Consider the following 12,590-nt stretch of genomic DNA (forward strand, 5'->3'; position numbering starts at 1 on the left):
TTATCTTTTTTTCTTTTTTTTTTGTTACATTTGGCAACAAAGGCTAAGCAGCATAAAGTGTAATAAATAAAAGCAGAAACACGTTTCATAAGAAAAAGCCTTGTATTTATTTAGCCTCGTAGCTAAATAAATAAAAGTAAGACTTTGTTAGTAAAAGTATTGAATTAATTGTGAATTCAATACATTCTTGTATTGTGAACCAAGGGGCCAAACAAAATCATCCACAGGGCCGCAAATGGCCCTCGGGCCACACTTTGGACATCCCTGTTCTGAAGGTTGAAGGCCTGAGTTCTGGTTAAAAAACATGACCTCATTATTACAAGTGTGTATTGTTCCAATAATTATCAGCAATTACATTTTACTATTTAGGGTCTTTTTGAAAACACTGAAACATTCTGGTTTCGCACCATTCCCAATCTTATTAAATTTGCCAAACAATAAATATCACCCTCAGTGAGAATCAAGTTTTTTGCAACCTAATAATAGGAATATTAGTGTATTTAAGCTGAACAGGAATAAATCTGACATCACTTATCAGATAGTGTGATCAATAAACAGAGCAGCAAACTTTTCATTTTTTGAAACCTCAGAGCTTTATTTCATTCCAGCAGTAAATCCAAATGATGCAAGCTGGTCACCCGGCCGCCGTGGAGAGAAGCTCTCCTCTCCGGCTGCTCAGCCTGGTTATTAATCACAACAAACCAAACCTCTGCTGTCCTCGGCAGCCATGTTGGCGTTTCGACGCTTTGCAACACGTGAAAACTTAAATGTGGCAACAGAGGAATAATGGTAGCAGCTAACATGTTTAACTAAATAAACACAGTCAAACATTAGTATTTAGTAGTGTTGGTCTGCAGTGTTTGTTAATTCATAGATTTTATAGCCTGATATTTGTTTGATAAATAAAAAGACGCCTTTGACATGGCCACTGAGGAATTCAATGCAAATAAAAAAAGAAAAAAAAACATACTTCTTTAGAACAAATCTACAAAATATAAAATTACATCTTCCTGTGTCTTCCTGGCAGCAGCCAGTCACTGCATGTTGGCATTTTGGATCATTTCGCTCGGCTTGTTTTGCTACATTTAGTGCAAGACCTTCACTTTAATTTTTAATTTTTTCAGAAACTGTACAGAGCAGATTAACAAAGAAAAATAAATAGAAACATAAATACACCATGCGGTGGTCACCTAACGAGCCGACAGAGCAGTTTCATGATGAACCCGATGTTTCCCCTCAGGGCGATGAGTCGCTTGAAGCATGTACACGTGTGCTGTTCAGAGACTGATATGTCTAATCGTTCACTTGTCATCATGTAATCAAAATATTTCCATTTTGCAGGCCTTATTTTGATAATCTCAGCTCGTAAAGAAAACAATCACATTGCTTGTAAAACTTGGTAGTGTTTTGTGTATGAACTCTTGGTGCACAGGAAGCGGCTTATCTCCAGAAAAGCGCAGCCGGCTTTAAAATCCCGTTGTGACTCTGAACGTGACTCACCGTGCCGGGCATCTGCCCTCCTCTGGAAGCAGGTTAGAGTTAGTCAGTCGAGCCGAGCCGAGCCGAGCCGGGCCGGGTCGGGCCAGTCCAGACGCATTTGGGTGAGCGTCCTTTGCAAGTCAAAGTCTGGGGGAAGCTAGGCGGTCCAACAAAGTCGTCATGGACATGTGAAGCCGTGAATGAGATGGAGGAAGTCAGAGAGTGTAAGATTGAACTTATGGGGATAAAACCAGGCAAAAAAAGACTTGATGGTCTGATTAAAGTATGACAGGTGGCAGATGGAGGTGGAAAAAAGAGAGAAAGATTTCAGAACTCCTGCTGATCTCGTCCTTCATCAATGTCTTCGTCTTCTGGAGGCGCGAATCCTTCCTGTGGAGACAGTTTGAGTCAGTTCTTATATCTGTGTTGCTCGGTTGTCACTAAATGTTTCCATAAACGTTTTCTATAACGCTGGTTCACTGGATGTCACGAGAGTTGATGCAAATTTGCCCCAAAGTCAGCATCTGCTTTATGCAGATGGAGAAACTATTACCCACAAAATAAAATTATCTGACAAAACAGCTGCATCTGTTTTCTGCTGCACACTGAAAAAACCCCAAAATCCTACTAATTATTTGTGTCTAGTTTCTAGAACAAATATCTTAGTATGCTTGAAATAAGACAAAACAAAATTACAAATTGTTTTACCTGCCGTAAATAATTCCTTAACATTGATGGAAAAAAGTAGTTATTCCAGTGGCAGATTATTTAACTTATAACATTTTTTTCATGTTATAGATGAAATAATTTGCCAATATTTTTCAGCAATATTAAGGAATTATTTAAATTCCTTAAATAATTCCTTAATATTATTAAGGAATTAATCTTAATTATTCCTTAATAATTAAGGTTAATTAATTAACCTTAATTGTTTAAGGTTAATTAAGGCTTTTGTGCTCTTTTCAGGAGCACAAAAGCTCCTGAAAAGATACTTTTGTGTTAATTTTCTATTATTTCAAGATATTTGCACTAGAAACAATCCAAAATACTTGGTAAGATTTTGAGTTTTTGCAGTGTTGTTTTATATTAAATTATTTCTACATTACCTTGGCTGCTTATGCAAATCAGCTTTTGTATTTAAAGGGGTAATTTTATGTTTCAAATCTTTGTTCTTGAAGCATTTCAAATGATAACCTGCCAGTGTAACTCTTACCTGTAAGATTAAAAAAGTATTTGCTGAAAAGTTTACTCAAGTACTGAGTAACTGATCAAAACATTAATCATTGAATATTTTAAAACTACATCATTAGAGTTATCAAAATAAAATGTAAGTGGAACTTTTGGTATTTTAAAGACCAAACTGAAAATAATTCCTCTAAATAACATAATTGCAATAAAACAAAATCAGGCAAAATGAACAGTTTTCCAAATCAGTTTCTTTCATTGTGAAACTGAATAAAAAATGCAGGTGTGTGTGTTTGGTGAATGTTTGGTTCAAACATGTTTGTTCTTCATTCAGTGGATATTTTACTAACGTAAAAGTAGCGATAGTTCGTAAGAAAGTTACTCAAGTAGATGTAAAACGTACAGCGTTGTAAAATACTTTAAATTTTAATTTTTTTCCAAAAAGTTACTAAATTAAATGTAACTAGTTACTACCACTGCGACAGACTGGCGGCCTGTCCAGGGTGACTCTGCCTCTCGCCCGGAACGTTAGCTGGGGATTGGCACCAGCAACCCTCCCGACCCCATTAGGGACAAAGGGTGTATAGACAATGGATGGATGGATGGATAGTTACTACCAAACTCCGCTCAACATAACATTTTACAACAGATTTAAAGCCAGTGAGTATTTCAGATGAAACTCTGGATGTGTTTTGATGTCCTCTTTGTGGTTGTTACGGTATTTTCTCTGTAAACGTGTCGGTGTTTGAGTGTGCCGGACTTCGTTTACCTCTGTAGCGTACAGTATGTCGATGATTTTGCCGAGAACCGGGTTGTTGGAGTCATTTTCGCTTTCCTGACAGATGAGCTCAATGTCTCTCAGTTTGCCGAAGTAGAAGTCTCTCTCCTTCTCCAGCCCGTCGATGGTCAGCTTCATGTCCATTATCTGCAACCAGACACCAAAAAACACAAACTGGGACACTCAGACACATCCAGTTCAACATACTGGGCAGCTACATGCCTGGAATGGTTAACCAGAGACTCCTCATGCAGGTAGACAGAGTTTGGACCGGACAGAACCGCGGTACCTGCTGGTTTAGCTCTATGAGTTCTGCGTCTCCCCCGTTGCGGGTCACTGGGTTGTTTCTGCGGGGTGCTGGTGGGTTGATCTGTCTCTGGGGGACGGGGACGGTCTTCGGCACTGTGGGAGACGTTCTCATGGGGACTGAAACCCGGAAATAAAAGTCTTTATAGTTCTGGAGCAGTTTGGGGCGTTTTTATGGTTCATATTTTCCTTACATCTGCTGCTTCTGACGTTTGGTAAACAAACAGAAAAGCTTAACTGACATTTTGATTAACTTCACTTTGAAGATAAAACTTAAGGCAAACCAGAACCCTTCAAAGAAATGGAAAATGAAAACTGCCCTCAGTTCTCCTAATCGGATTAATTTAGTGAGGGTAATAAAAGCTGTTTTTATTACCAAAGAGTCCCTCAATATTCAAACACAAACTTTCTTTCCAGTTGCAGCTAACAATTATTTTAGTTTTAAATTAGCTAACGATTATTCTGACACTTAATAGGTTAACATGATTTAAAAAAGACACATTCTTATTTTAGCCTTTTTGTACAATTTTAGAAAAACATTCAGAGATGCAAAAAACAACTTATTCAATTCCTTTTGTAAATGAAAAATGACCATTTATTGCCTAAATTACGTAACATTACTTTTGTGAACGGTTGATCATCTGCAGCAAAATCAATAAATCTTTTGATTGATTGAATTAATCAATCAATCAATCTCTTTTATGTCGTTAGCACATTTCAGCAACAAGGCAGTTCAAAGTGATTTATGTCATCAAAACATAAAAACACAAAGCTGCAGAACAAAGTCAACAACAATTACATTTTGTCAAGTGCCGTCGTTACACATCAAAACGTTTATTAATGTTTCATTTATGAAATTTCAGTAGCAACTCTAAACAGATGTGTTTTAGTCTGGATTTAAAGAAACTCAGTGTTTCGGCTGTTTTGCAGTTTTCTGGAAGTTCGTTCCAGATTTGTGGAGAATAGAAGCTGAATGCTGCTTCTTTCTTTTAACATCAATATGTGAAAAGTTTGTCTCTTTCTGCTTAACTTGACATAATTACAGCAAAGGGCTGATCTGTTGATTAGTTTTGGGTTTACTGATTAATAGTTTGATAACAAAACCTGTTCAATAGGAGATTTTTTGCAGAATTTGAACCAGGTGAAACTAAAAATGCCACTCGTGTTCTCACTAAAACCAGGAAGATAGAGCACATAACACCAGTTTTAAAGTCTCTCCACTGGCTCCCTGTCGCTCAAAGAATAGACTTTAAAATACTGTTGTTAGTTTATAAATCACTGAATGGTTTAGCACCACAATACATTAAAGATCTGCTGCTGTTGTATCAACCTTCCAGAACCTCTAAGGTTCTGGTTCTGGTTCTGCTCTGCATTCCCAGAACCAGAACCAAACGAGGAGAAGCGGCATTTAGCATCTATGCACCACAAATCTGGAACAAACTTCTAGAAAACTGTAAAACAGCTGAAACACTGACTTCCTTTAAATCTCAACTAAAAACCCACTTGTTTAGAGTTTTATTTGAAACGTAATCAATTGCAAATTTATTGACGGAATCTGACTTGATGTTCTGTTTTTATTGTTGATTCTATGTTGCATTGTGTTTTTGTGTTTGATTTGATGTAAAGCACTTTGAAATGCCTTGCTGCTGAAATGTGCTATACAAATAAAGTTTGATTGATGATTGATTGACTTAACGAATTTTGGCTAGAACATATTTGAAGAAAAAGTTTTTTTTCTTATCTTAAGTGCAAAATGTTTATATTTTCTGACTTATTTACACATTCTACGCTTATATAAACCTATCAACTGCAGCTTGTGTTTATTTTCCCACTTATTTGGCAATATGACAGCCCAACAAAAACACACCAAAACACACCAAGGCTGCTCACAGCAAACCAGAACCATCAAATCAACAACCCAAACGCCGAGCTGATGCTGGATGAGGCTGTTACCTGAGCGAGGGTGTCGCTTAGGTTTGGGATGGATGGGTTCCCCTGGTTACAGAGGGGATGCGGTGAGGTGATGCTCTATTAAATGAAGCTCTGAACCAGTTACACACACACACTCACACAGTGGTGTCCTCTGTACCTTGGTTAGGCGGCGGCGGCGTTCCCTCCTGGCCCTGCCTCATCAGTAGCGGGTCGTACTCTTTCCCGTCGTAGTTGGCGTCGAAAAACCTCTTGAACCACTGGAGGAACTCAAAGTTGTCCTGAAACCTTCCCTTCACCAGCCTCTCCACAGGAATGATCTGAGAACCGCAGCAGGAGAGGAGGAGAAGATTAGGAACGCTGGGAAAAAAATAACCTGGATTTTAATCTCAGAAGATTACAGTCGGAATTCAGAAAAAAATTCCCCAGAATCTTAAGGAATGGATGACTTTGAGGGACAAAAAAAATCAGAATTGTATAAAACCAAATCTTAATTGTAAGGGAAAAAAGTCTGAATTTTGAGGAGGGATCAGATTTTTAAGGAAAAAAGTCAACATTTAAAAAAAAATAATAATAATAAATGTCATAAAATCGAAAGTTAGTCCTGTCTGGATTTTATTATTTACCTCATAATCCTCAAAAGGTTTTCAGAGGTGTTAAAACTAACAATCAAATCTCCATCAGGACTGTAAGTATTAAAGCAGTTTCAGACAAATTAAGATTTTAACATAAAATATTTAGGATTTTTTTTTTCCCTCTCCAGAATTATTTTTGCATTATACCATATACAAACATTCCAGAAATATCATTTATAGATTAATTGATTTTTTTGGAAACTATTACTTGTGAAAAGATTGATGCAGCTGAGGTAAATTAAAGCAAATTTGCAGATGTTTTAGTAAAAAATACCGAAGCGTTTTGTTTTTGGCACAGATTGGCAAAACGAGAAATGACTAAACTTAAATTACTAAAAGGTAAAATCTGCAGCGTCTGGCATCAGACGGTTACAGAGGTTGGGGTAGTAAGCAGCGATCGTCGTGCCTCACCTTGTCCACATTCATCCTCTTGAACGCAGCCTGCAAAACCTTAAAGTTGTGAATGTACTCGTGCTCCAGCTTGGCATTGAACTTGACCTTTTTCAACAATATGCAGCCCGGAAACAGCATGTCCATGAACTGGCAGTAAGCACCGCCTGCAGCAGGAGGAGGAGGCGTTAATGGAATAAAACCTCTGTTTGATCTGATTAATGCTTATGAAACGCGGCTGCTAACCTGTGCAGAGCTGCTCGATCTTTGTGTAGGTGAGCTGCAGGGAGTCGTTGACCCAGGCCAGCATGTCATGGCGGCTCAGGTTGTCCGCATTCATGGAAGTGGAGTAGACATTCACCGCCATCCTCCTGCTCCACAGATTATTAACACATGCAGCAACTAAAGGATCAGTGTGAAACGGCAAGAAAGGCTCTTCCTTAAAGAAGCTCACCTGTGCTTGGTTTAAGTTGGTGTTTAATGACTGATAACCAGTCGGGGTTTGACCACCTAAGAGAAAGATCTGTAGACAAAAACAAATCATGTTTATTACAATTCATTTAATTAATCACTGAAGGTGAAGCTTATTTTTAATCACATAGATGAAGAAGAAAGCTCATAATGTGTTGCTTTATGACTGTTTGATACAGTACTGCCACCATGTGGTGGTAGAGATGTGTTGCAGTTATTGTAATTTCAAAGAAAATAGCTTTGTAATAATTTTTAAAACATTTTTATGCGTATCTGATAAGGCCTGAATTTTAACTTGAAGTGTTTGTTGTTCTAATTGAAATATCTGATTAAATCTTTTATACAAATATAGTATATTGTTAAAAAAACAACACATTTTCCCTTGACAACACATTTAAATGTTCAAACAAATGTTTTTTTGTTATATCAGACTCAAATCTAATGTTGCTCAGAATCATCTAAAATTAAATTAACTTATTTTATGTTGTGCTCTAAAAATGTGTTTTTAAAGATTACCATAGAAATATTATTTATCAACATATTTTTATGAAAATCAGTATTTGTTCTTCAGTTTTCTTAACAGATACACATAAGTTTTCTGATCCTATCCTTATGTATGAGCTACGGCAAACATGACACTGTTTTATAGATTTTTTCTCATCCAGTTTCTGCAAAGAGTAAATTAACTGGGACCGCTCTTTGTTTTATGCAATCTGTAAATAAATTACTGTAATAGAAATCTAATCCATTAATGTATGTTTTCAAATTTGTTTTTATAAATCCTATTAGCAAACATAATAAAAATTCATCAAATATGTAAAATTGGCTATTTAATTGCTTTTTTAACCCCATATGTGCAAATATGTAGATTTATAGCACATTAAATAAATTTTCATCTAGTAGAAGTAGTGAAGGACATTCAGTCTGAATGGAAAAAAGAACTAAAATTAAATGTGAAATTGTAATGGAAATGTAACAAAACCAGTCTTTTTAATGGGGATCTAAAGGCAAACAGATCGCCCCATTAACACTAAACCATCTGAAATACTTCAAGAAAAAAAATAAAACATAAAATTACCCCTTTAAACACTAAATCTGATTTGTATAAATAGACAAAGTCATGCAGAAATAAACTTGTAAAACAAAATCTTCCAATACTTGGGTGATTTTGTATATAGCAAATATTTTAGTACAATTGGAATGAGACAAAATTAACTTACAGGTAATTTTTCAGTGACATACAGAAGCTCGTTTTAAGTAAACAATTTGTTAATATTGATGAAAAACATTGGCAGATTATGCCACTAATAACAGGGGAAAATGTGTTATAGATTAAATAATCTGCCAGTGAGACTCGTCCTTTTTCAACAATATTAAGGAATTATTCATTTAAAACAAGCTCCTATATCTTGTTGAAAATGTACTTGTAGGTTAATTTAGTCTTATTTCAAGTATACTAAAAAATTTGAGCAATAAAAAGAAGATTTTGTTTTTGCAGTGAATAAAAACCAGCAGGTCTGACCACTTCCTGCCCTGAACCTGCAGCTTGTTGCAGATAAACTGGTTTGCTCTAATCTGAGCCTGCGTTAATCCCTTTAGCCCAGTATTTAACACGCTCTGCTTGGCGTCTCCAGCAGCAGCTGAAAGAGGCAGTCCAACAAAACCAGAGCATTTCCTTTGGGCCGGTCCAACACCAGCAGCACACAGGAGCAGCGCTGAACAATCGCTTCACAGGTGGCGGCATAAAGCTAATGATATCAATATGGCCGCCGCAGCCAGTTTGACCAGTTTGACAGCAGCATTTACAAACAACAGAGACCAGTCAGAAGTCGTCCTTGAACAGGAGAACTGGTGAACGTCTCAACATAAATAAATAAGTCTCACTGTACCTAAAATAGCATTCAGGTCAAATAAAAGACATTCAGAAACATCAAAGTATTTATTTTTAATTTATTATCAGCCATATGAACGTCTCTGTTTAAAAATAACTACTTTAAATGACAAAAATCTGAGTTTTGACAAAACAAGGCGCGTATTTAAAGGTTTGGAAATGTAAGTAATACACAATTTTTTTTATATAAAATAAAGGAAATGAAATACAAATTAGTTGGAAACCCAGTTTCCTCTTTTGTTTTCTTAGATTTCTTACATGTAAACTTTATTAAATCATCCTTTATTAAGAAGTGTTATTAAGAAAAATAATACAACTTTGTTGATCATATTTGTGAATAATCTGATGAGGGTTTGCCACATAATCTGATAAAAAATGTTTGAACACATATAGACAGAATGTGCTTTAAAGAATCATTTAGTGGTTTTCCTTATTAATCTGCGATCTAATTATATTGGGTCTTATCACAACCACAAAAATACCAACTTTAACAATATTTTTACTGAAAAGAAGAGTAGAAAAGTTTGTCATTTTATCAGCTAAACAAACCAACAGAGTTAAAATTTATTCAGAAGTACAGAATCCTAAACAAACCAGGCAATTCAGATGTTATTATTCTCAATGAGGAATTAATTTAAGAAACTGAAAGCTACAGTCCAATTTAATCTAATTATAAAAGACAGCAGTTAATTTAAGTTTATGTTAATTGGTAAAATGTTTTCCTTCACTGCATTCTCCAGAGGTCGCTGATCATTTTTAGAAGAATATCAACTGACCTCTGACCTTTCGATAACTCAGGCATGAAAAGGAAACTCAAGGAAGGAAAACGTGTTTTGTTAACACAGCCGACAACTTTTAAACAACCAGGTTTGACGCTTTGCCACTTCGCTAAGAGGACAATTTATTACCAATTATTTTGCTAAAAAAAATACATTAAATTAACAAAAACTGAATACAATGAGAGAATTTTAGCTTTTAGGTGCAAAAGCAATTAATCTGACAGATTCTGGATTAGAGTTTTACTTTTCTTTTACATAATCATAAATGACATTGTTTTAAATTCTGTTAATCTGTTAACATATTTAGACAACAACAATACTATCAGAAGCAACAGGTGAAAAAAGCAAGTCCAAAATGTTAAAAGACTTTATTAAAGTTTGGAGAGAAATAAATTATATTTTAATTGATTACTTTAAAGCCTGGCTGTTAGCAAAACAGTAAAAGTAAAATCTTCACCTTGTACTTTATAGAGTCTAAAACCACAGAAATGTTTTAAAACTTTAACTATTTTTGATCAGTTATTAGCCTGAAAACACAAAAAACCAAATAAATGTCCAGGAAAACTTGGAAGGGAAAGGAAAACATCAAATACTGAGCAGAAAATATCCAAAACAGTAACACTCACGCAGATTCAGACTGAATAAAACTATAATAAAATTAAAAATTAGGATAATATAACTATAGCAAAACCGTAAAGAAATGAGCAGTGGTTTAAAACATTTTCACAGTGATACATAAAAGTTTATAATAATTCACTTTAGTTACGAACGCTTACTTTAAAATGCTTTAAACTGTTTATTTATTAATAAAATGAAAACATGAAATAAATGACTAAATCCTGGAAAGAAATGTAATTTAAAAAAAGATGTTACTGACTGAAGAACATCACAAAATAATCATGCTCAATACAGAATAAGATTAAATTTAACAGTGAATAAGAGCATCATAAAACTGGAATACTGTATAAGTTTATTAATCTAATTTAAAATCAAAGGCATAAAGAAGTTGTTGTTTCACCTGTTTTACTTTAATGTGTTATTAGTTTGGAAAAACATTTAAAAATAGTGAAATCAGGGGGAAACATATTACTGAATTAATAAACATCTGTAATATAATATCACTCAATAAAATTAATTTATCGGTAGATAACAGCTTAAAAAATCTAATACAAAGCAATCAAAAGCGCCAAATAATAAAAAGTATTATTAGTGAGTCCTAAATGTTAACTTTACAGACATAAAAAGAGTAAATATGGCTTAGAAATAATTTAAATAATCTATTTCAAACACATTCTAATACCTTGATACGTATTTACATAACTATTTGTTTGAAGAGGAAGGCAGAAGGATAAACTTACTTGAATTCTTCCTTTTATATATACCTTATTTATTTTACACTCCATTCTTCATTTAAGAAAAACAAAACAATAAAAGCTGAACTTTATTTCTTCTTTCAATGAAATAAAATAAAAACTAAGAAACTCTCAAGAAATTTGGCTTAATTCAAATAACAAAAGACTTATTTATATTTTCTGTTTTTTAAAAAAACATTTCCATCATCATCATCTCAGTCTAAACTACTCCTTTCCATCTTCTTATATATTGAAATTATTTTTAATTTTTTGTTCCATAAATCGTTGACATATACGTACTTTATAAACTCATTTTAACACATTTAATTCAATTTCTTCTTAAATTATATACTCTCTGTGAACAATTTCTTCATTTTTACTAACACAGTAAATTATTTCTCTCTTTAAATATTGTTTGATTTTTAATTTTTTTGTTTCATGTTTATTTCATATCAATTATCAATTTGACAAGTGTCTATTGTTGAGCTTTGGTCGCTGTTGGCAGCTTTTTAAATTGGTTTACACAGATTATAAAAAGTAATATTATTACACATGTAAGCCCGGTAGAATTGGGCTGAACCCCGGACCCGGTCCGGCTCGGTTTAACGGCTCAGTCGGACTCTTTTTAACGGATGACGTTACAACCGTTAAGTGCACAGACAGGCAAGCTAGCTCCCGGCTAACTACACTGTTAACGGAGGCGAATAAGCTAACTGAGCTAAAGAGTGCAAATAGTCCATTTCAAATGATTTGGGTCGGTTTAATTTCATTACGGCGCTGTCTGTGAACAACTAGTCCGTACGGGGTGCGACTGAAAACGACACTTTTCCCCCCATGTAAAGCACACCCCCCTCTGGAGGCCTTTTCAATAATACACACACGCATCACTCCAATGAAAGAATGTCTGTCTCCTGCGGGACGGGACGGGTTTTTTATCTGTGGGATTCAATCATTATTTTTTTTTAACCAAAAGACCGCAGCTTTGCTTTCAGAGTGCTCGGACTCTCAGTTAAAATAAGCAGATATTACTCACTGAGGTGAGCGCTGTCCCCTTTCACCACCGTGCCGTTGTTTCTGTTGCTGGGCTTTCCGTTGCTATCCGACTGCTCCCACCTAAGCTGCTGACACTGCGCATGCGCCGCGCAAGAGCAGCTTGGTGTCGCAGTTCCAGTGAAACTGGAGTGTTGGAAAAATCCAATAGAGATACAATGGAAGTACTAATATACGATATTCTTATAATACAGTTACATAGATGTACGTTTTCTAAAATTAAAGTAAAGCTTATGTAGAATAAAAATTTATATTTAGGAAAAATAAAGTATTGCTTGGCTGTAAATTACAAAGATTAAGGATTGTTCATACATCCAAAACATCCCAGTGGGGATATTGTGCTTT

At 35.0% G+C, this 12,590-nt stretch overlaps 1 protein-coding gene across 4 annotated transcripts; it reads right to left on the minus strand.

The window, feature by feature from the left end:
- Window positions 1-574: 574 nt before the first annotated feature.
- Window positions 575-12,371, minus strand: LOC122825115 (microtubule-associated protein RP/EB family member 3-like). 4 transcript variants are annotated; one of them, XM_044106222.1, is made up of 9 exons: window positions 12,229-12,371; window positions 7,157-7,225; window positions 6,949-7,073; window positions 6,724-6,869; window positions 5,838-5,997; window positions 5,702-5,743; window positions 3,732-3,868; window positions 3,434-3,589; window positions 575-1,869 (listed from the first exon to the last, which is right to left on the minus strand). In XM_044106222.1, the coding sequence occupies exons 3-9, from the start codon at window positions 7,067-7,069 to the stop codon at window positions 1,807-1,809; spliced, it is 825 nt and encodes a 274-aa protein (XP_043962157.1). In that variant the 5' UTR covers window positions 7,070-7,073; window positions 7,157-7,225; window positions 12,229-12,371; the 3' UTR covers window positions 575-1,806. The 4 variants fall into 4 exon arrangements, with proteins under 4 accessions (XP_043962157.1, XP_043962158.1, XP_043962159.1 ...); XM_044106223.1 differs by having other exon boundaries at window positions 6,949-7,076; XM_044106224.1 differs by lacking the exon at window positions 5,702-5,743.
- Window positions 12,372-12,590: the final 219 nt, after the last annotated feature.

Source organism: Gambusia affinis, linkage group LG22 (assembly GCF_019740435.1).
Source record: "Gambusia affinis linkage group LG22, SWU_Gaff_1.0, whole genome shotgun sequence".
Classification (NCBI taxonomy): Eukaryota; Metazoa; Chordata; class Actinopteri; order Cyprinodontiformes; family Poeciliidae; genus Gambusia; species Gambusia affinis.